General features: G+C 39.4%; 1 protein-coding gene across 2 annotated transcripts in view; it reads right to left on the reverse strand.

The window, feature by feature from the left end:
- The window catches only part of SPPL2A (signal peptide peptidase like 2A), a 46,763-nt gene extending 27,728 nt beyond the window's left edge, over window positions 1-19,035 (reverse strand). For both annotated transcript variants that reach the window (XM_045823635.1, XM_045823634.1), the window contains exons 1-5: window positions 18,831-19,035; window positions 2,691-2,810; window positions 2,178-2,360; window positions 1,660-1,749; window positions 1,077-1,213 (exon numbers count right to left, since the gene is read on the reverse strand). In XM_045823635.1, the coding sequence (XP_045679591.1) occupies window positions 1,077-1,213; window positions 1,660-1,749; window positions 2,178-2,360; window positions 2,691-2,810; window positions 18,831-18,902 (602 nt within the window). In that variant the 5' untranslated portion in view covers window positions 18,903-19,035. The remainder of the gene's footprint in view (window positions 1-1,076; window positions 1,214-1,659; window positions 1,750-2,177; window positions 2,361-2,690; window positions 2,811-18,830) is intronic.
- Between the last annotated feature and the right edge of the window lie 5,611 nt (window positions 19,036-24,646).

Genomic DNA, 24,646 nt, shown 5'->3' on the forward strand with positions numbered 1-24,646 from the left:
TTGGGAGCGTGTTAGAAATGCAGAATCTTGGTCCCCATTGCAAGCTCCCTAAATCTGAACTTCTATTTTAATGAAATCTTAAAACAGTTTGTATGCATATCACAGTTTGAGAAGCACTATTCTAAAGAAACAATTTAGATAGTAATGGTAGTATAGGGTGAATCCATATTAAACAGGAAAACATTTTTAATGAATCAGTAGCTTTTTGGAAATTATTTATAAAGTTTCAAGAAATAATCCAGAAAACAACTGAAGATCTTCTTATATACTATGCTTTATATGGAAGAATATTAATGAAGAAAAAAACAATGCTTACATGAAAACATGTGACTGATACATGTTGAAACATGTTTTCCAAATATGTAAAATATTTAAAGCTCAATACTGCAGGAATCTACACTGTTAAACCCTAAGATTTCTCTCTTGATGTAAGTCAGTCAAATTTGAGTATTTTAAGAAATTACAAATAAGCGTATGAGCTTCATTTATTTCCAAATAAACCCTTTTAAATGAAATCTAAAGATCAACTCACAAGGTAAATATATTGTCCTTTATGGATGAAATAATATGCTCTGTGCACATTTTTTAAATTCAGAATTATAATCTGATCTTTCTCTACTACATTGCCTGCTTTAATCTAGAGCCAAAGGTACATAACTGTAAGAAGACTGGGTTTAGGTTTTTATTAAGTAGAGAAATCCAAATTTTATGTACATTTGAAATTTCTACACTTAAATTAAAATATAAGCATGATTAATATCCTTAGAACTCCTAAAGCATGGAAAAGCAATGAACAGAAAGATTAGGTCACACTGTAATGACTCAGCCCAGGAGGGGCTGAAAAATGCCCCACCCTCTCTTGCTTATTTTCTTCCAGGCAAAGAGTCAGAGGAACCAATGACTCCCTTCCCAGTGCAAAGTTAAATGACCAGTATGAGGGCAAACTGCAATCTGATCTTAATGGCACTATATTCTCAGGTAGAGTAGAATTTTAAATATTGTTACATGATTAAAATTATTTCAAACAATAGTTTTTAACCATTTACCACAAAACACTAAATTTAAATTAAACTTACAATTCAATCAATCCACTCCAGTATCCTCCTAATGCCACAGTGAACACAGCAATTGCAAAAATAACCACCATAGTATAGTCAAAGTTTGGCCATGATGGAGGAGAATACATTTGCACAATAATGTTATCTCCAAGAGTCTGAAAGGCAAAAAATGAGAGTTAAAGCCCTGGAATGAGTTTTCTGTCCACTATAGTGTATGGCAGCAACACTCCAATTTCACTCTGAACGGACACTATACAACAGACAGTCAAGGACACCAGAAGTAGTTTTGACCGCATGATATACTCTCCTGTCGAAATCATGAGGCTATACTTTGGTTTATTAAATCTTGCAAGTGCAGTGTTCCACGCAATCAGAACTTTTTAAAGAAGTCAAAGCAAGTACATAGCCTTTCTAAAGTCAGGGCTCTGAAATGCCTTGTGCTCAGTGGGAAATGAATACTTCCCAAGGAAAGACCTGATGGCCTTTATAGCTTCTTGTTAGCAAGTAGAGCATGTACAATAGTTTAAATTGAGTATCAGTAGTCAAAAGTAAAGTGTTATAATACTTATGAACTTTATCTAATATGTAATTGCTGATTTACCTGCTTCATATCTTTAAAGTCTCTGTGGTTAAAAAATGCAATCAGTACTTTCACATCATGAAATTCAGATTTGTTCCCTAAGGGAGGAAACTAAAAGAAAAAAACATATTATGAAAACATATGAACTACTCATATATTTACAGAATAAAATCCAAATCCATTATTTCATTAGATATATTACATCTTTTTAAAATTATAAAACAAAGTTTCATGTTTTTAATATTATAGCAAGAATTCTCAAATTTTTATATACAAGTATATCATAAACATGTAACACACACACACACTTACACAAACATTTGTTCCTAACAAAGTCTTGTCTACTTTAGGAACAGAAAAGAAACAATAAAATTTTCCCATTAAATGCATATCATAACCAGAATGTTTATTTAAATAGAATCCTATCAATGAAATTATTCAAAACTCAGCCCCTAAGCCACATACAAAGAAGATATAGTTCAACCTGTGAAATTTGATATCATGAGCTCAAAAGAAGTTAGTATAGTGTCATGACTTACTAGGACACTGTTATTGGCAACCAACAATGCTTTAGCACCTCCTGTTTGTGCAATTCTGGCTTTTTCAAGAAAATGGCAGGTTCCCCACTGAACCACAACGGCTTTGTTCTTTATTCCATCAGGAGGAATATCAGAAATGTTGCACAGCGGTGTGGACGTCAGATTCATCAAACTAATGGCAGTCTGAAAAGGAGAAATATCTTTAACACAATAAACATCATATTTCACCCTAAATGCATTTAGTGACAAAGTTATCTACTGCTTTAATACAATGTTCTTTTAAATTAAAAATATTTTATTTTGATCAGGCCTTCAGGTATTTTAAAATTCCCTAATTTGTTTCCCCAGAGAGAAAAATACTTAAGGTAAAGCAATAAAACAATTATTACTTATTAATCATGTATTACAACTGGTTCATACACTAAAACATAATGCACACTCATCTTCACCTTTCAATATATTTTTATGTTTATAAATAAACAGCAACTAAGTATTATGGTTTACAATACTTACTGCATTTTCCAGGGTACTTGGAAGAGCTGTCCAGTGAGGGTTATAGAGCATGCAGTAGTCCTTAGATGGGGAGGACGTGCCATTTGCAGACGCATGCAAGATTGCTTCCTGAGCAGCTGTCTAGGACATGAACAATAATTTTTACACTGGCAATGACCTGGCTTGCTGAGAATTTAAGATTTTAATAAAGCCATTTATACACAGGTTTGAACAGAGGGAAGGTTTTCAAGTGAATTTATTTTCTCTTGCTTGAGGAAATACTGAAACTCGACACATCTGCTTAGAACACATTTTTTGAGGGAGTCCCTTTCTTATGGAGATACATTATGGCCCTTGTAATAAGAGCCATTCCCATGGAGGATTCTTGCTATAATGTGATAAGTTCAGTACAGTACTTCCTTTACAGCCTGAAACTTTCCTTTCCAATCCCTTAGGAGCTGTTACTTAATTGCTTATGTTCTATAAAAGAAAATACACTTGAAATCCCTTAACCTGTTGTACCTTCCGTATTCTGGGTAACTAGGGTTAAAAAAAATATACACTATTTTTTTTTAAAGAGAAGCAATTCTTTTTTAAAAAGATTTTTTATTTATTTTTATTTTTAACAAGATGGGAAGGAAGAAAGAGAGGGATGGAGGGAAATATCAATGTGTGGCTGCCTCTCACGCACCCCCCAACTGGGGACCTGGCACACAACCCAGGCACGTGTCCTGACTGGGAATCAAACCAGCAACCCCATGGTTTGCAGGCTGGCACCCAATCCACTGAGCCACACCAGCCAGGGCAGTATGTTATTATTTTTAAGTGCTCCCTTTGGAAAATAATCAGAGAACTCTCAAGTTTTGAAGATTCTGTAACTACCTATTCTAAAAGACTAATTCAGAGTTTAAAGTGAGGAAAAAGAAGAGCTAAAAGCATGTTCTTTCCTTTTGCCTTGTTTCCTACTACCTGGGGAAAAAAGAGGTGAGAGGTAAGAAAGGGCTGAAAACAGCAACTATTTATACATGGGGCTGGGAGTAGAGAGTATGAAATGATGAAACATCCTAAGATAATTATGTAGAATACCACTCCACATCATGATTCCCTTCAAACGTGGATCAATCCAAATCCTTCCTCCTGCCTCCTCTGAGCAAATCTTTCTCTAAAACAAGAGGGAGAAAAACATTGCTTGGCAAATGAAGACAATGGACTAAGCCTCTGCCACTAAAGCATGGATTAGGTTGAGCCCCATCAAACTGCTGATATTTGACCATTTCGATATATAAAATTGGTGATTCCATATAAGACAATCTAAATTTTCATCAGTACAAAAATACTCTAATCCATGCTCTCCTGTCTAAAAACTCCCTTGAACATGTGGAATTTAGAAGGCTTTCTGGCATAGCAGGAGCTTCATTAGCTTATAGATCTAAGCAAGTATAGGGAATTCTTTTAAAATGACATCAAATTACTCAGAATAATTAGATAAAGATATTATTTGTGGGAAAAAAAAACAGACTCGTAGTTTCCATTCAGCTACATACTTGGTGGCCACAAATAGATTCTGATGGCAGAGATGAGTCAATATGTTAAATTTTTACTACACACTAAATTGTTTTTAAGTTATTAACAAATTATACAAATTAAACAAAGTATATTTAGGTTATTTTTATGCATTTGTCTGATTCAATATCAATTTTACAAATGAGACCTCTGAGACTCAGAGAAATTACTAATATAGTCTACCTAAGGTCATACCATAGATTGATCCACAGACTCTCTCCATATCTTTAGTCTTGGCTAATGTAATTATGATGTGCCTTGGTGCGTTCCTCCTTGAGTCTAACTTTTTTGGGACTCTCGGAGCTTCCTGGACTTTCTGGAAGTCTTGTTTCCTTTGCCAGATTGGGGAAGTTCTCCTTCATTATTTTTTCAACTAAGTTTTTTTCAATTTGTTGCTCTTCCTCTTCTCCTTCTGGCACCCATCTTATTCGGACGTTGGAACATTTAAAGTTGTCCCAGAGGTTCCTAAGCCTCTCCCATTTTTTTTGAATTCTTGTTTCTGTTCTGTTCTGTTCTGTTCTGGTTGAGTGTTTATTTCTTCCTTTTGCTCCAAATCATTGATTTGAGTCCCGGTTTCCTTTCCTTCACTGTTGGTTCCCTGTATATTTCCCTTTATTTCACTTTGCATAGCTTTCACTTCCTCTATTTTGTGACCATACCCCACCATTTTTGTGAGTATCCTGATTACCAGAGTTTTGAACTCTGCATCTGGTAGGCTGGGTATTGATCTTCATTACTTAGTTCCATTTTTGGAGCTTTGATCTGTTCTTTCATTTGGGCCATATTTTTTTTCTTTCCACGTGCCTGTTATGTAATAAGGGGCGGAGCCTTAGGTATTCCCTAAGGTGGGGCAACCCACTTCAATGGCTTGTGGTGCTATATATGGGGGAGGAGTCGGAGAGGGAACAATGCCACTCTGGGTGGGTGGGTTTGTGTAAGTTCTAGGGCCCTTTGGGTCTTTCCAACAAACTCTCCTGTGAAGCTAGGAGTTTCTTGTGCCGCCGCAACCCCCACAGGTTTTTTCAGCCAGAGGTTTTGAGGCTTTCTTTTCCCATGCTGGAACCCTAGGTTGCACAGTCTGTCTCACTCCCCAATTGTTCCTTCCAGTTTATCTGCACACAAATGTGGGACCACCCGGTCCACCAGGCCTGCCAGCTGCCATCTTGCCGCACATCCTCTCTGCCCTGGCTGTCTGTCTCCGCCAGTCTGAATGAATGTTTCTTCTTTAACTCCTTGGTTGTTGGACTTCCATACAGTTTAATTTTCTGGTAGTTCTGGTTATTTTTTGTTTTTAAATTTGTTATTGTCCTTCTTTTGGTTGTGCAAAGAGAGGCAATGTATCTACATATGCCACCATCTTGGCCAGAAGTCCCCTTTGTGAATGTTAAATAAGCTGCTGCACCATGTGAACAGTTCAACAGTCTCTCACCTAATGTTTCAGCTTCCATGAGGATCCATGCCTGAATTTTATTTTACATACTACACAGGGGATTGCAAAATGGTGGGTTTTTAAAAATACTTCTATTCCTTCTACATTTATTAGCTAGCATTCTTCTTTTAAAAAGTTTTACTCTCTCCCTCTACCATCTTTCATTTAGTATCACAAAGACTCATTCATTTTTAAAAATCCAATACAGTGTAATTATAATTATGCATTTGATTTTCAAATTGTCCTAAATTTGGCCAGTAGAAAATCTTCCAGCAGGCTCTTTGTGTCCTTTTGACTAGACCCCAGTGGTCTTTGAAGGTTCCATGTGTTTTTTTGGCACAAGATGTCCTAGGCTGACTTTATCCTTCACCTGCCACAGATCTGGAGCCAGTCATTCTACTAAGCTCCTTTTGGAGAGGAATAACATTTAGATGAGGATTTAAGTTATTGTGCACATTGCTATTGAAGTGGCATAACCTTTACAACAGACGATTCAAAAATTTTAATATACAGAATCCTTAATTCATATCCTAGAGATGTATAAACAAATGCACAAAGATAAATGTATAGGGATATTCGCTGCAGTATTATTTGTTATAGCAAAAAATAAAATCAACAAGTCTACCAATAAGGAGCCCATTACACTATGGTATGCATAGTACACAGATATTAAAAAGGAACAACCACAAATATCTGGAACAGATGTCCACAATGAGAAAACCAAGTTCCAAGGAAATATTTCTAATGTAATCTTATTTTTATAAAAGTAATGACACCCAGACCTGGCCAGGTGGCTCAGTTGGTTGGAGCACTGTCTGGTACACTAACGGGTGGAAGGTTAGATTCCCAGTCAGGACACATACCTAGGTTGTGGGTTTGATCCCCTGGCAGGGCATGTACAGGAGGTAACTGATCAATTCTCTCTCTCTCTCCCTCCCCCTTCTTTTCAATAAATATATCTTCAGGTGAGGATTATAAATAAATACATGTATACTAACAAGTAATGACTGATATGCCCCCGAAGCTCCTTACATCTGTCTGTACATTCACATGAGCTTGAAGAAGGATGTGGAGACACAACAGACTATTTTTAAAAAACCCAAAAAACAAAGAGTGAAGGAAAACAAAGACAAAGATGAGAGTGTGAAAAGACTAGAAAGAGAAACTTAAAAAAAAAAAAAAGAAAGAAAAAAGGAGAACAGAGAGGTATATGTTCCCTCCCCACTTATTCTGGCTCTCACAGCTACACGTTTAGGGGTTTCTTTTATCTCTTGCCAGATACAATCTATAAATATCTAGGATATATATATATTATATCAAATATGTATTATTTATTTTATACATGAGATACATGAGATCATATTACATAGTGCTCTGTGGCTTTTCTAAAATTTAAAATTTATAAATTAGATACAGAAGCACTATCTCCTTTCACATAACTGTGTAATATGCAGCATTACTAGTAATACAAAAACAAAGAGATTAAAAAAATCTTGTGTCCAAGGAAGTAAGATGTCTAAGTAGGGGTAAGATTTATTGCTATAAAGGGATTAAAGTATTTCCTGCAATAGTAGAAAAGTCATTACTGACAAAGTAGAAATAAAATCCATTGATATGAGAATTACTAAGGCAAAACACAAATTTTAAAGGGAGATGATTATAAAAGGGGAAAGTATAACCATATATATTGTACATTAGTTAGACTGAATTGTAACATGCAGCAAATTTCATATGCAAGTTAATAAAACTAAACAACTTAAGCATTTCTACTACATTTAAAAATAGTAGTTTCTCATAGAGATTGCATAGCTTCAAAAATTTAGTTTATTAAAACTCATAACAATATATGTTATGAGTTTTGGAATGAAAGACCTGGGATAGAATGGCACTTCACCATTTACTGGCCATGTTACAAGTCATTTGACCTGTCTTAAGCTTCAAGGTCCTTGGTTTTGAGATGACAGTAAATGTCAACCTCACAGAGTTGTGATAAAGATTAAGTTTGATAATGTAATTGTTTGCACACATTAAGCTCTTAATAATGGTAACTAATATTAATAATACACCTAGCACCTTGCTAAATACTTGTACCATGCAGAAAAAATACAAGGTAATTAGTGGTTGCTTGGGTTTGGTGGGATGTGGGGCTGGAGGTGAGAGCTAAAGGGTATAGGGTTTCTTTCTTCTTTAAAAAATTGACTTTATTCTTTAGATCAGCTATAACAAAACTGAGCAGGAAGCACAGAATTTCCACATACCCCCTTACCATACACAACCATAGCCTCCCTCATTATCAACACGTGCACCAGAATGGTACATTTGTTACAATCAATGAATCTACACTGACACATCATTGCCACCCAAAGTTCACAGTCCACTTTTGTGTTGTACATTCTGCAGGTTTTGACAAATGTATAAGGACATGTATCCATCATTACTCTATCATATGAAATACGTAATAGTTTCACTACCCTGAAATCCACTGTGCTCCACCTACTTGGCTTCTTTTCAAGGTGATGTAAATGTTTGAAAATCGACTACGGCAGTGATTGCATATACCTGTGAGTATACTAAAAGCCAGAGTTGAATACTTTAAATGGGTGAACTGTATGGTATGTGAATTATATCACAATAAAGCTGCCCCCCCCACCCAAAGAAACACTAAACTGAATATGAGAGGATTAAGAAGTATAAACTGCCAGTTATAAAAACAGTCACAGGCCCTGACCGGGTAGCTCAGTTGGTTAGAGTGTCATCCCAATACCCCAAGGTTGCAGGTTTGATCCCAGTCAGGGCACATACATGAAGCAACTAGTGAATGCACAAATGGATGGGACAACAAATTGATGTTTCTCTCTCTCCCTCTTCTAGAATTATCAGGGTAATTATTTCGTAAGATATAATGTCTAATCACTATACTGTACTCTTGAAAGTAATATAATATTGTATGTCAACTATAATTTAAAAATAAATTAACTAAAAAACTGAAACAGATAATCACAAACAAAATGTAATTAAAGTAAGAGTCTATAGTAAAAGCTTTAGTGGTGATGAGGGTGTTAACAATGCAAATTTTTTACCCTTATTCCAGACCTAGTGAATCAGAAACCCTGGGCAGTTTATTTTTAACAAGCCCTTCTGGAGATTCTGCTTATTAAAATTTGAGAAGCACAGCTATGGGAGAAGTGCCTCTCAAGATTTACTGCGCATACAAATCACTTAGTGATCACATTAAAAAGCAAACTTTGAGTCAGCAGGTCAACAGGAGTAGCAGATTCTACATTTCTAACAAGTCCCCGGGTGATGCTGACGCTGCCCGTCTTTGAACCGCACCTTGAGCAGCGGAGACCACACGCTGCTGTGGGCCAACTGAGTCAGGAAGCACAACACAAATGGCTTGAAATTCAGCGTCCCTTCAAACATTGCAACTGTAAAATTAAGTGAGACTTGTGGTCCACCCCTGCTAGTGTTACGTCATCTGACAAAGACCTTATGGTGGAAGGGCAGGACAACTTCCTTTACATCTTCCAGGTTAGAGACATGCTCCAAAACATCTGAACTGTCCCCTGTAAGCAACTGGGGTCTGGTCTTCTATGGGGTCTGGTCTTCTATTTTACTCAACTTTAATAAAAAGTTTATACTTTCAATCACTAATGACAATATTCTTAGTAAAAAGCTCAGTATCGAGAGCTTAACAGAACTTAGAACTAACATAATCAAGTTCCTTCGTTTTCTATTTCCAGCAGTTCCAAAATGATTACAATGGAGTGGTCTTTGAGGCCAGGACAAGAATTGAGCTCTCCAGAACCTAGACAAGCAGTCTTTCACCTCTGCTGTCACTTCATTTCCTTCATGCAACCAGATCCCTGAGTGGCTTAGTGCCCAAACATCACCCCCCAGTTTTAATGTTGCTCACAATATTATATATCTCTGTATTAGCTGTCAATTTCCTCCTTCACAAGAGTATCCTACCACCTCGTGTATTCTTCCAGAACCCAGTTAGCTCCTCCCACGTCCTAAATATCCCTAACTCTGAGCTCTTTCCTTATACTCTTCTAAACACTGCCACTTCTAGGACCATAGAGCTCCACGGAATTACTTTCCCTATGTCAACTACTCGCCCCAATCTCCACTCCACTTCTCCCTCTTCACTCCAGCTCTTACAACCACTGGTGGTAGAATCAGGTGTTTTCCAGGGCCATCGAACCATCAATCTCACACCAGTGCCATTATTTTCTGCATTTTACTTGAGCCTCGCAGGCAAGTAAAATAGCCCAGACTATAAAGTAGTACTTCCTTTTTGGTACTTCCGTTTTGTCTCAAATGGAACAAAAACTCGTAAAACTTCACATAAAACTTCATGGGACACCTGTTGTTAGTGAACAAGTCCTAATTTACTTTATTCAGATCAATTGACTTCAATTGACTTCAATCATATTCCATCACTGTTTCAAATCAAAGAGTACTGATGTTTAAGCCTACCTTAATGTTGTAGCTGCCTACTTTTTTGACCATTTTTCTCCTAAATAGTAGTCAAATGATTAACAAAAGTCTAAAAAAGAATTGTAATGATGTACACTATACTCACATCCTTGCGGATATACCATCTCATTTTCCCAGACCAATCAGACCCTGAAGAGGGACATGTGTAAAGACTTTTACTCCGTAAGTGTACTTACAGCATCAGTCTTGCTCTGACCTTCAAAGCCCTGCCTCTTGTGGCTGCATTCATGCTTTACCCTCCAGTCACTTGGTAGTTCCAACCACCGGCATTTGAATTCCTGGCCTCTGTTCCAGCAGCCTTCTGATGCTGACTCATCAGCCCAATATTAACTTACGGGGAACAGGCCTGTTCTACTCCTGTCCCAGCCAACGGCACAGTTCGAGGATTCTTCTTTGACCTTGCCTCTCAGGTTCAGTTTATGTGGCGTATACCCTTCTTTCTCCTTCAAAAGGTATCTTCCAGCACTGGATCTATTTTGCAAATTTAAATCTTCACATATTTCTTTTGAAAATAACCACTCTGTGGCTAAAAATTTATCTAACATATCACCCCCTACCCTGTATTCAGGCCATCTTTTGGGTCTGCCAGGACTCTGTATCTTGGACTATTTTCATCTGATCAAGATTAAACTCTGAACAATGAAGTGTTAACCCTTATCCATGTATATATTTAATTCCCTTTAAAAAAAGGAATTAGTCAAGCAGGCTCTGCTTTCTTTCCTGGAGTTTATACTTAGTAATCTGTGCAGCAATTTCTTACTCTTTATTATAGGCCAGTGCTTCTTGAACTTTAGTGTTCTTGTTGAAATGCAGATTCTGATCCAGTAGAACTTAGGTGGGGCTTGTATAGATTATGCATTTCTAATAAACCTCCAGGTGATGCTCTGATATTAGTCCACAGAATACATGGTTATAGGCTTCATCATGAATAGCAGTGAAACTCGTCAGTCTTCTAGACATTACTGGGGTTCTCCTAGGAATTTCTCAAGAGGTGAGAGTCACACTGTACCTGCAGTCTGCTGGTACAGCCAATGTTCAAGTTTCGACCAGAAGTGTCCCCACTTTACTCTTAAGTTCCTTTGAGTACATTACTGGGTGCCAGCCTTCCCAACCCCACCCCCTACAGACTGTCCATTGAACCAGCTTATGTCATTTGTACAGTTATCCATTAGAAACACTTAATCCATCAGTTTCAATGGGGCAGTATGTCAATGTGACTGTAACTCTTCCCAATTAACCCCCTGCAGTCTTCATAAAACCCACAAATTAAACTATGTATTCTATTTTTAGACACCAAATATGAAGACTGGGGCTTTGGGGCAAATTTGGTTAACAAACAGACTTTACTTATAATGAGAACTAGTCAATTAAAAAACAAAAACAAGAAAAACCCCTTTATTCCTAAACCAGAAGACACAAAGTTGCGATGTAATCACTGAATGGGAAATGCTGAGGAGACACAGTCACCTACATCATCCTTATATCAGGGCAATGTAGGAGGTGTCCCTTCCTTTACAGACATCTTTCTCTTTACATAGGTGTGCGTTTTAAGTCAATAGCAATACAGTAAAAGTAAGGGGCCTCTACAGGGAAGGCGGAGGAGGGATGTCTGTCTGAATGACACATGTTCATGTCAGTCGGGCCTGATAACTTTCTGACCACTCATTATTACATATATTCTATGCCTCTTTCCTCCCTAATAACTTATGCATTGGAGACAATCTACATCATTTCTACTTCTATATCTAGTATTCAAGGTTTATGGAAATAATGCACTAAAAGTGACTAGACCCAGGCTCACAGAGATTAAGTGTAACCTTATTAATTAGTGGTTCAGTGGGAGCTAGGGCATCAAACAAGGATTTTCAGGGTGTGTGGCCCAGGGAAAAAGTAGAGCCAGGACCATTCCTTGCACTTGGAGAACCTGGGGACACGTAATGCACAGGCTAAGATGCACTAGGTTGTAGGGAGGAGACAAGGCAGCCACGCATTCATGCAACACTCCACAGTCCACAAGGTGATGGGGAGACAGCAAACAATGCGTCGGGCAGGGTTTCCCCTCTGTGGGGCTTATATTCTACTTGCTGCCTAGATCCAGCCTTCTTCCTGGTTTTCCCTCAGTCACCTTACTACTTAATGATGTGTCTCAGCTGTTAGAGAATTTACGATTTACACTAGAATTCACAAACTTAAGTGCTTACAAGGGCAAGCAGGTAATATAAATGTACAAATCAGAGTTGATTTAAGACCACAGAGCATGGTAAAGTTTGGCCAATTCTGGCCTAAGGTAATCCAATTTTTTAGAAAAAATTACTTATCTTGGGTTAAAGGCTTATACCTGGAGACTTTATGTCTAGATTTTTGTAAACAGACCCAATTTCAGGTGATTTTTTTTAACAAAAAATTTGTCAAATGTATATTAAACACACCCTGGCTAGGTGGCTCATCCGATTGGAACATTGTCCCATACACCAAAAGGTTGTGGATTCGATCCCTGGTCAGGGCACATACCTAGGTTGTAGGTTCAATTCCCAGGGAGCATATGGGAGGCAACCAATTGATGTTTCTCATATCAATGTTTCTCTCTCCCCCTTCCTCTTTCTTTCTCAAAAAAAAAAAAAAAATCAGGAAACATATCCTCACGTGAGGATTTAAAAAAATATATATATATAAAATAAACATGACTTCTTCTATCTTTAAAACCTTTCCTTATGAATAAATTCACAAATTTATCCAGTCTTGTGATCTATTTTTCATTCACACACACACAGAAAATAATTATTACATGATTTAGTGAAAAAATATCAAGAAATTTCTAGAATCCCTGTGTTCCAGTCCTCATTCTCATGACTTCCTCTATGATATGGAATGCCATAATCTTCCTGAATGTCCTCAGAATTATTTGGAGTTTCAAAGAAGATATATATATATATATATATACACACACACACACACACACACACACACACACACACACACACATATATATATATATATATACACACATACACATACAGAAGTTGCATTCTGGGAAGATACACACCTATCAGTAACTTAGCTCACAATGAGATGCAGATTCCACAAAGACAGCTCAGAAGAAAGAAGGTAAAAGAAAAATTGCAAAGAATCTCAAAATTAAAGGAGGGACGTGACAAAACCAGCATGTCTAATTCTTACACTACCATAACAATACTATTAACTGGGTGGCTTAATCAACAGAAATGTATTGTCTCACAGCCTGGAGCCTAAAAATCCAAGATCAAGATGCTAGCTTGGCTGATTTCTGGAAAGAGCTCTCTTCCTGGCTTGTAGATGGCAGCCTTCACACTGTGTCCTCACCTGGTGGGAGGGAGCAAGGCAGCAATCTCCTGCTAAGGGCCCCACCCAGATGACCTCATTCCAAAGGCCCAATCTCCAAATACCACCTCATTGGGGGTTAAGGCTTCAACATAAGAATTTGGGAGCAAAAAAAAAAAAGCAGTCCACACCACTCTGTCTCTGGGCCCCCAAATTCATATCCTTCTCACACACAAAATGCATTCACTGTACCCCAATAGCCCTAGAGGTCCTAACTCATTCCATCCAGTATCAACTCTAAATTCCAAAGTCTTACCTAAATACCATCTAAATCATGTATGGGTGAGACTCAAGCTATAATTTATCTTGAGGCAAAACTCTTTTCTGTCTGTGAACCTGTGAAACCAGACAAGTTATGTGCTTTCAAAATACAATGGTGATCAGGCATTAGATAGACATTCCCATCACAAAGGGAGAAACTGGAAGGAAGAAATGGGTGACGGGACACAAGCAAGCCTAAAACCTAGCAATACAAATTCCTTTAGATCTTAAGGTTCAAGAATAATCCTGTTTGGCTCAATGCCCCACGTTCCGGCCCCAAAGGGGTGGCAGCATCACTCCCACAGCTCTAAGAGTCTGTGGGGTGGCCCTACCCCCTTTGGTTCTGTGGAGTCCCAACCCAAAGGCTCCCAGCAGGTGCCTAGGGCTTGTTGAAACTGAGGCAGTGGCCCTATGACCTCTGAATCGCCTTTGGGGCCACTTCTCCCTGTTCTTAAAGACTAATGTATGTTCACAGCCACACACCTCCATATCCCATCCTGTCAAATCCAAGAAGTCCAACAACCTTTCTTCATTGTGCTCCATCTCTGTCCCCTTCAGTTCAAACTCACAGTGTTTCTGCTCATACAATCCCAGAAACTTGTAATCAAATGGTCATCCAGCCACACCCTTAAGTGTTCTTTTCAGAAGCTTTCTCATATTTTGCAATAAGGAAAGGCTGAGAATTTTCAAATTTTCAATTTCTGGCTTGCTTTTGCTTAACAAGTCCTTCTTCAATTCCTCTTGCTCCTTCTGCAGTCAGGAGGAACCAAGCTGCTCCACAAATGCTTTGCTTAGAAATCTCCTCAGCTAATATCCAGTTTCACTGATCAAATTCTTCTTTCCACAAACCACAAGAACACAGCTCAGCCAAATTCTTTGCCGTTTTATAACAAAGATTGTCTTTCCTAGTTTCCAATGACATATTCCTCATTTATGCTTCACACCTCACCAGAATCACTCTTCGTGTTTATATTTTTACCTCAAACATCTTCTAGCCTCCACCCATTTCCCAGTTACAAAGCTGCTTCCACATGTTGAGGTATTTATTTCACCAGCAGCTCACTCCTGATACCAAAATCTGTCTTAGCCTGGGCTGCCGTAACAAAATACCAAAGAGTGGATATTAAACAGAAATTCATTTTCCCACAGTTCTAGAGACTAGAAGTCCAAGATAAAAGTGCCAGCAGGGTTGGAAAGCTTTGTGGACACCTCTGTGGATTACTTTGTGGTTTCTGTTGAGAGCTTTCCTTCTGGCCTATAGATTGCTACCTGCTCACTGTGTCTTCACAGGGTTGGAGGAAGGGGGCAGGGAGGAGGAGCAGATAGTAAGCTTTCTGGCATCTTTTCTTATTAGGTCACCAATCCCATCACAAGGAACCTACCCTCTGACCTTATCTTAACCTAATTATCTCCAAAAGGTCCCATCTCCAAATACGATCACATTGGGAGTCAGGGCTTTAACATGAATTGGGGAGGGGGACACAATTCAGTCCAGAGCACAGCAGCTCAGACAGCCTGGGTAGCAGCACGCACTTGTTTTCCCCAGGAGGTTGAGAGTGGAGGGCAGAAGAGAAGGAACTAGGGAAGATTCTCTGAGTTTTTGTAATCTACCAAAGAAATGCAAATTTCAGCAAGAGATTTTTCTGCTGGGGATCCTGATTATCATTTCATTGTAATAAGTTCAAGATGTGGTTGTGTAACACTTCAAATTCTTTTAAGTTATGAAAAAATGTACAGAACTTTTGTAAAAACATTATGAAAAAGAGTCAGGATTCTTCAGAGAACTTTGAAGCAATTTTAGGAAACAGATCCAGGCTACACTTATTCATTCACTTTGAAACAGAACTCTGCGACTGTGTCCAAACAACCCTGTGAAATAAAGGTCTAACAGCTGGGGCCAGGAGTTGGGGGTTGCGCTGGGGAAAGATGAGTGTGAAATAGAAAATGGCAAGGCCCAGAGAGAATTAACCACCTGCCAGGCACTCTTTTTAAATCTAGACTGAATGTTTAATGGGTTTAGAATTCATTAAAATGGCCAGAAGTGCAGTAGCTTGATTTCGATATACACAGTGAGGTTACTGACGTGAGGGAGACAAGACCAGGAGAGTAGAGTAGGCCACATGGCATGAAGGGTCTTTCCAACACTAAAGGCTCTTCCACAGGAAAGTGGCAGAGGTTTCTGGAGATTATGTACTGCCTCTGGATGAGGACATTAGCCCTGTTCTTACATGACTAAGAGGAAAGATGCCCAGCAGTGCCCGTTGCAAGACCCAGAAAGGAGAAATGAAATGATTAAGCTGACATATTAATTCAAATGAACTCAGAGAGACACCTAGAGGTGTATTTTTGGGGAAGAGTAACAAGCAGGGGCTTCAGGGAGAAAACAGTAAAAAAACAAAACCAAAGAAACAAAACCACCACCAGACAGAGTTGTAGGCAAGGAAGTAGGTATGAGTAAGTAAGCCGAAGGGAGAGAGCTCCTGCTGCAGAAAAGGACACCAGACTTATCTGAATTCCCCAGAAAAGGAAAGGTTTGAGAAATAGATCATTTCGGGAAATTAAAGGAAGGAAGAGACAAGAGGAAAACCACTGAGAAAGCAATAAGAAATAGAAAATCAGTAATACTGGTTAGCACTGAAAAAGGTCTTCACAATTTGAAAAAGATCTTTTCAGTTTACTCAGTCACCAGCACAGTGTCTGGCATATAACAGATAACACACTAAATATTTGTGAAGTGAAAGAATGTTACTGGCCGGGTGGCTCAGTTGGTTGGAGCATTGTCTCATACACCAAATGTTGTGGGTTCAATTCCTGGTCAGGGCATATACCCAGGTTGCAGATTCAATCCCTGGTCAGGACATGTAGGAGAGGCAACTGACAAATCTATCTCTCTCATCCATGTTTCTCTCTGTCTCTCTCTTCCCCCTCCTCTGTTTCCCCCTACCCACCTTCCTCTCCTAAAATCAATAAACATATCACCGAGTGAGAGAGTAAGAGAAGGAAGGAAGGAAGGGAAGGGAGGAAGGACCGAACTAAGTCCTGTGGGGGTTCAGAGCTAGTCGTCCCAAGGTGTGCCTGTGTGGTATGTGTATTGTTTTGAGCTAAGGGCAATTTTACTGGTGGGCCAGGATAAACTTCTACTCTGCCCTTGGCTACCTGGAAGAACTTGAACTAGGGGCCTTGACTGTAATGGAAGACATCACAGATAACCTCTTTTGACCTGTCTGTAGGGCAGGAAAACCTTCTATTTGCTAAACATCTGTTCTTATCATTCTGCAACAACTCTTTGAAGGCCTCAACTGACCGCACCTCATCCCTAGCTGGGAATGTGTTACATGCCCATTTTCCTTTTCTGTCTCTGAACTTCTCATGCACATGGGCTCCCACACATACATATCTACTAAATTTGGTTATTTTCTCTGGCTAATCTGTCTTATGCCTCTTTGATTATTAGACCAGCCAGAAGAAACTTGAAGAGATTAAGTTCTTCCTTCCACAGTCCCCACAACCCTGGGACTGAGGAGTACAGAACCCAAGATTAATGCAGTAAGATATCACAAAGCACACATGTGCAATATAAAAACTAAAATCTAGACTGTGGGGTCGACAGGTTAGCTACAACTTAGAACAAGAACAGGCTTTAGATGTATTAAGCCCTTGAAATGATATGAAAATTCTGCTTATATTTTTCTATTGAGAGGGTTCAGAGCTTTTATAAGAATTTCAATGTGAGTTTATGAACAACTAATGTATTGTTAAATTAATTATCAATTTGTGTTGAGAGAGGATTAATAGGAATGTGATATAGAAGATACATACCTACAATCAGCTTAAGCTCAAATGAAAAAGTGCAAAAAATTCAGACAACTTAAATGTATGTATAGTTTTATGTCTATTTACATAATAGATGAATTGTAATCTTTTGGACAGATCTGGTTATATAACACCTCAAAGATTCAGTGTAATACTGCTATTGTATTTTCTTCACATTGTACTCCCCCCACAAGCAATTTTTAGATTCATTACCTCATTCATGTTCCTAATGTTGCCTAGCAAATTATGAATACACCAAAGGCACTTATCCATTTTAGGTTTTGATTTCGGTTTCTTAAATGTTACAGGCACTTTCATACTGAATATACTCACTAATAATAATCCTTTCAACTGGAGAATGTGCAAGTAAACTTTCAGATAAGTTGCACATCCTAATGGTAAGAACTAAACAGGCAGACATCCCACAGATTTTGTGTACATAAAGCTCCAAAAGTTTCCAACCTGGAACTCCCCAGTGAAATTTACGAAGAAACAAAAACTGAACCACTGGGCACAAGCTCCAGAACGCCCACGGAAGCTCCAGTGGTGTGATGTTGAACTTTAAAACATTACCACTTTTCTGTGATTATGAAAACTTGTAAACGCGTTCTTTGTTAGTCCTTTCCCCTTTAAAGTAGGCAGAGAACGAGAAACCACTAAAGGCATTACACTTTTGTGTTCTTTTAAAAGCCATTTGAAATTATTACTATTACAAAGCCCCCCTAGAATGGAATCAAAGGAGCCCTACAGCGAAGGAGGAACTACAGAGGAAGAGGAAAAAAAATCTCTATTAGAGCAATTAAACTATAAAAGGCAGTCCTTGAACGACCGCTGACCTTCCTGGGACCGTGTACATTTTTTTTTCCCCTTTCTTCCCAAGGAGGAAAGAGGTTAAGAAGCTACAAAAAAGGCTAGACGATAACTCTCAGAGGTCATTTAAAAATGTTCAGAGAACTATAGAGGAGCTCCAAGATCAACGTAGCATGAGGGGCTCCGCAGAGAGCTTTCTCGGGATTAGGTACTTCGGGGGCTGCGAAGGACAGGCGTGGGGACAGTGGAGGAAGGCTGGAAGGAGAGTGAGTACTGGGGAGGGGAGGGGACGGAAAGGAAACACGCGAGCTGACCGCGTCGTCGCGGGCACCGAGGTCGGGCAGCAGGGGAGGGTGCAGAGGGGAAGGGAGCCCCAGCCTCGGCCCCGCCCCGGGGAGGACCCAGCGCCCGCTCGCCCCCCTTACCAGCCGGAGCAGGAGCAGGAAGCCCCAGAGCAGGGCGGTTGCAGCGGAGGGCAGCGCTCGCTGCGGCCCCATCGGACTGCTGGGCGCCCGGCGGCGCGGCGCTGCTCGGCGGGGGGAGGCTCGGGGTCCGGCCTCTGCGCTGCCTCCGTGGCCCAGCCGGACAGGGGCGGGTGGCCGGTATCGCCGCTGTTGCTGGGGAGGCCACTGCAGCGCCGACTTCCTTTTCCGGCCACGCCCGGAGGACGCGGAAACCCCCGCGCGGAGCACGTGGAGTCCCGGGTCCGCGCGCCAAGTCGGCGGCTAACTCTTCCTCCAGGGCCGCTGGAGGGTCTGGGTGTGACTCTTTCCAGGTGCCTGACCCACATTCTTTCCCGAGTCGGGGGAGGCAGGGGACTTTTTCAAGATCCTCCTTTTAGAAGTCGCCCAGCACTGCACTGTCCCCAGTAACTACCCAGGCTCTCTGAGCCTGAATCTATCGACTCACCATATATTCCAAGTCCGTGCACATTCTCCTCCAAACTGGTCTCTTTTTCCACTCCTGACAGCCTATTATCTACGGAGCAGTCCTGGAGAGATCTTTTTAAAAGTATAAATCAGGTCATGTCACTCCCCGGCACACTTGGAACAAATCAAAACTCTGGTCTGGCTTACAAAGTGTACATAATACGGTCCTTGTCTTCTTCTCTGACCCCAACTTCACTGCTTCCCCACCTTGCCCCTGGGATGCCTTTGGTTCTTTGTCCATTGTACCGTAGTCCTACCTGCTGCAAAGCTCTTCTCTGAATACCTGGTGCATTGGCATTCACTGGTCAGCTATTGTCACTTCCCCAGGGGGAACTTCCTAACATCCCCATTCTAACATAGCCCCCCTCTCACCCTCATATCATATGGTTTATTTTAATTCTCTACATAGTACTTCCATATTCTCTTATTTATCTGTTCATTTATTTTTTATGTCACCTCCCACTTGATAACAAGGAGTAACTGCATTCTTCACTGCTATACCCTTACACCTACAACATATGGCATAAAGTAAGTACTCACATATTTTTTTAATGAATATTCAATACCAAACACTGAATAGGATGCTCTCCCTGCCACCCCACAGGTCAGTTCAGTGAGGGACGCTCAGTTTAGTCCAATGGGGCCGCAGCAGCCACTGCCCTCAGTCAGACATGTGAGCAAACAGTTCAGGGTGAATAGGGACTCCGCACAAAATGACTTGGGAGCATCAAAGGGACCTATGAAAGGGGTGCCAGGAAAAATTCCAACTTAAGCTGAGTCTAGAAGGGTGAGTTAATTTTAGCCAGACAATGGGCAGGGGAAGGGGGGAAGTTCCAGGAAGAGTGAACCATTAGTGTCAAAGCCAAAGGTGACAGTGGAGGAACTGCAAAACTGGAGCTTGACTGAAGTTATGAGTGGTGAAAGATGAAGTGAGTGAAGGCAGAGACCAAATCAGAAATGGATTGGATGGTTTGCCTGGGACTTTAGATGTTGCCCAGTTGGTGGTGGGAAGCAAATAAGTAGAGCAAGACAGACAATTTCAGTTTTACAAAGCTCTCGGTGGTGGCAGGTGAGGTGACAGAAGTCCTGAAACAACAAAAGAGAAGGAAGTCAGGAGATGTTACACAACAGCAGTAACCTAACCCAGGCCAGAGATTGTGAGGGCCTGAACTGAGACAGTGGATCTGAAAGATTTGTAGCAGAATTTTGTAACTGAGAGGACATGCAAACGGAGAGGAGGGATGAGTCCCAGGATCTTGTCTTCCAGCCATTTATGGAGATGATCACAACAGGTGACAGTGGTGGTACAATGGGTGAGGGAGGGGAAATACTTTTGGGCAGGAGTTTGGAATGCTTGTGGGACATCCAAATGTAAACTGTCTGTAGGTTGTTGGCTATGTGGATTGACCCAGAGCTTACTGGCAACAATGAGGCCAGAGCTCAAGTGTCCTGTCTGTCAAGCCTACATTCTTTTCACACTTTCTAGTTGCCGAGGGCAAGCCCGGTACCCCTTTTGTAAAATGGTTAGATGACTTTAACTCTAAATATCCTTTACTGCCAATAGTAGCCCTTTGCCTAGTGAATCTCCAAGGCGGCTCCCGAGGCTGTCTGAAATCTGTTTTCTCTTTCTACATTTATGCATATTTTTCCTTCCCCTCAGTTCAAGAAAATTTTATACCTGGAGACAAAGAATCTGTGTTATGCTCCAGTTCCTTGTGCAATTTCTTTGCCTGCTTTTGTCTCAGCTGAAAAACGTGGACAGCAATGCCAGTTCTGCCTGCCTCACATGGTTATCCTAAAAATTACATAATCCATAGTTTGGTAAAATTACTCTGAAAATTTTTTTAGAAAATTTTAAAGGAGGAGGTGGGGGGAGGATGGAAAGGAAGAAGAGAAGAAAAATAGAAGGCTGTGGTATTGGTGTAGTCCAAAGTGTCAGCACTGTTTGTCGTAATTCTTCTGCCAGAATGGTTTCTCCTTGGTCAAAGTCCCTGTGCAGGATAAAGTGAAGGAAAATAGGAGGGTTAATGGAATATTAAAAGATTCCTGATGAATGAGTTTACTAATGGAACAGTTGTTCAAGTTTATTTGGAATATACCTGTGTTATGCATGGATTTCCCTACAGGTATTAGGTAGGATAGAGGGTACCTGGATAATTTTTAGTCAATACATTTCTTATCTAAATAAACTACTTATACAATCCAATTATGGAAAATAAGTATCATTAAAGATTGTTTTAATTTCCAAGTATATTTAGTTAATGGATTTTTTTTACCAGTGTTAAAAGATAGATGATATTGGTTGTCAGAACCTTGGTAATTGTAGGAAGTGACCAGGAAATATTGGCTCCATTTTACAAAAGAGGAAGCGACTAGGTTGACAGCAGAAGGGAGAGAAGTAAAACCCAGTCCCCTACCCCAGCACACTAGATCTTTCAGACAGCCTCTGTGTGGTGGTGCTGCTGCTGCTCCCCCTCAGTGTTTTTCTACTCAGGGGATACTGAGGAAGTGTTGGTAATGAGCCCCAAAGACCTTCTTGGGCACTCTGGAGAATTCCTTTAGGATAGAGCAGTGATTCTCAGTCTTGACTATTTATTGGAATCACATAGAAGAGCTTTAAAGGATACCGATGCCTGGGTCCCACTACTCTCCCTTTCCCCGTGCAGATCCTAAATTTAATTGGTTTGGTCGCAGCCTGTGTGTTACAGTTTTTAAAGCCCCTCAGGTTATTCTAATATGCAACCAAGATTGAGAAACTTTGGCTTAGTCAGTGATTCTCTCTTAAAATAATTTTTATTTTTCAATTAAAATTATATTAGTTTCAGGTGTACAACATGGTGATTAGACATTTATATAATTTATGAAGTGATCACTCTGTTAAGTCTAGTAACCATCTGACACCACACATAGTTATTACAGTATTATTGACAATATCCCTTATGCTGTACTTGACATCCTTGTGACCTTTTTTATACTGGCAATTTGTACATCTTAATCCCTCCCCCTTTTTCATCCATCCTTCCCACTTCCTTCCCATCTGGTGTCCATCAGTTTGTTCCTTGTACCTATGAGTTTGTTTCTGTTTTGTTTGTTTATTTTGTTTTTCAGATTCCATACATAAGTGAACTCATAAGGTGTTTGTCTTTCTAGTCAGTGATCTGAAAGTGTGGTTTCTATACCAAGCAGCATCAGCATCACCTGGGAACTGTGAGGAATTCAAATCCCTCCAGACCCACTGAACTAGAAAACCTGGGAATGGGGCCCAGCCATCTGGTTTCCATAAGCCCCCCAAAATTCTGATGCATGATAAAGTTTGAGAGTTATTGGTTTAGAGCAGCATTCCTTAACTCTGTGTGCAAAGTTAAAATGAAAAACAAACCCTATGTTCCAGTAACAATCAAACTAAAAGGAAAAATAGACAAATCCATAATTATAGTTGAAGATTTCAACAATTTTCCCTCAATAATTGAAAGAACAAGCAGTTAAAACATTAGTAAGGATACAGAAGTCTTGATCAATGCCATTAACCACCTCACCTAACTGGCATTCATAGGACACTCCACCTGACGACTGCATAATACATACTGCCTTCACGCGTACACAGGAGCTTTGCCAAAATAAACCATTTGGCCATAAAACAAATCTCAATGCAGTTAAAGGTTTTAAACCATACAAGGTATATTCTTTGACCACACCAGAATTAAATTAGAAATCAATAACTGAAAAATATCTTGAAGGTCCTCAAATAATTAGAAACTAAACACATTTCTAAGTAACTCATGGACCAAAGAAGGAATCACAGGGAATTGAGAAAGTATTTTGAATTCAAGGAAAATACAAATGTGACATATCAAATATTGTAGGGTGCAGATAAAGATTTTTTTAGTGTCTTAAAAGGAATATGTAGCACTTATAATAAGAAGGTATAAACATTTATGACCTGAGCTTCTACCTTAAGAAACCAGAAAAAAAGCCAATTAAATCCAAAGGTGAGCCGAAGAAAGGAAATTAAAATATGAGCATAAATTAATAAATAGAAAACAAAAAAAGCAATAAAGAAAACCAGTGATGCCAAAAGACTGGCTTTTAAAGAAAACTAATAGAATTGGGAAACTGTAGCCACACTGATTAAAGGAAAAAGAAAGAAAATACAAATTATCAATATTAGGAGCAAGAGAGGAACTATTACTAAAGGTCTTCAAGACATTAAAAGAATAGCAAGTAAATATTCTAAACAACTTTATGCCAATAAAATTGACAACTAGAGTGACATGGGGAAATTCCTTGAAAGACCAGCTACTCAAAAAGAAATAGATAATTTCAGGCTCACAATAGTTTCAATGGTGAATTTTACCAAACATTTAAAGAAGTAATATCAATATACACAAATATTTTCAAAACTTGAAGAGGGGATAATACTCACTAGCTCATATTATGAATCCAGCAACCCTGATACCAAACAGATGTTGAAAGAAAACCACAGACACAGAGAAGGAAACAACCAACAAAATGGAAAGACAACCGACTGAATGGGAAAAGATTTGAAAATGGTACATCATATAATGGGAAATCATACAGTTTAACACTAAAAAAACCCAAACCCAACAAAAAACTCAAACTGTCCAATTAAAATATGGGCAGAGGACCTGAATAGACATTTTTCCTAAGAAGACAGATGGCTAGCAAACACTGAAAAGATGCTCAGCATCAGTAATCATCAGGGAATTGTAAATCCAAACCACAACGAGATACTACCTCATATATGTCAAAAAATCATATGATGATTTTCATCATTATAATCATCATGATTATATAACTTTATGATCATCAAAAAAATCAACAAGTAACAAGTGCTGGCAAGGAAATAAAGGAAAGGGACTCCTCTTGGTGGGGTTGTAAGTTAGTGTAGCCACTATGGAAAACAGTATGGAGATTCCTCAGAAAACTAAAATTAGAGCTGCCATTCATTCAGCAATACCACTTCTGGGTATTTAGCTGAAGAAAACAAAACCACTAATTTGAAAACATATCTGTACTCCTGTGTTCACTGCAGCATTTTTGTACAATAGCCAAGAAATTTAAGCAACCTAGATGTCCACCAACACATGGATGGATAAAAAAGATGTGGCACATATATACAATGGAATATTACTCAGCAATAAAAAGAATGAAATCTAAGCATTTGTGATAACATGAATGGATCTGGAAGATATACTAAGTGAAGTAAGTCAGACAGAGAAAGACAAATGGCGTATGTTTTCACTTATATGTTGAATCTAAAACAAAACAAAACAAAACAAATGAACACAACA

The sequence above is a fragment of the Phyllostomus hastatus genome, unplaced genomic scaffold, assembly GCF_019186645.2.
Source record: "Phyllostomus hastatus isolate PE091 unplaced genomic scaffold, TTU_PhHast_1.1 phas_scaffold_501, whole genome shotgun sequence".
NCBI classification, from domain to species: Eukaryota; Metazoa; Chordata; class Mammalia; order Chiroptera; family Phyllostomidae; genus Phyllostomus; species Phyllostomus hastatus.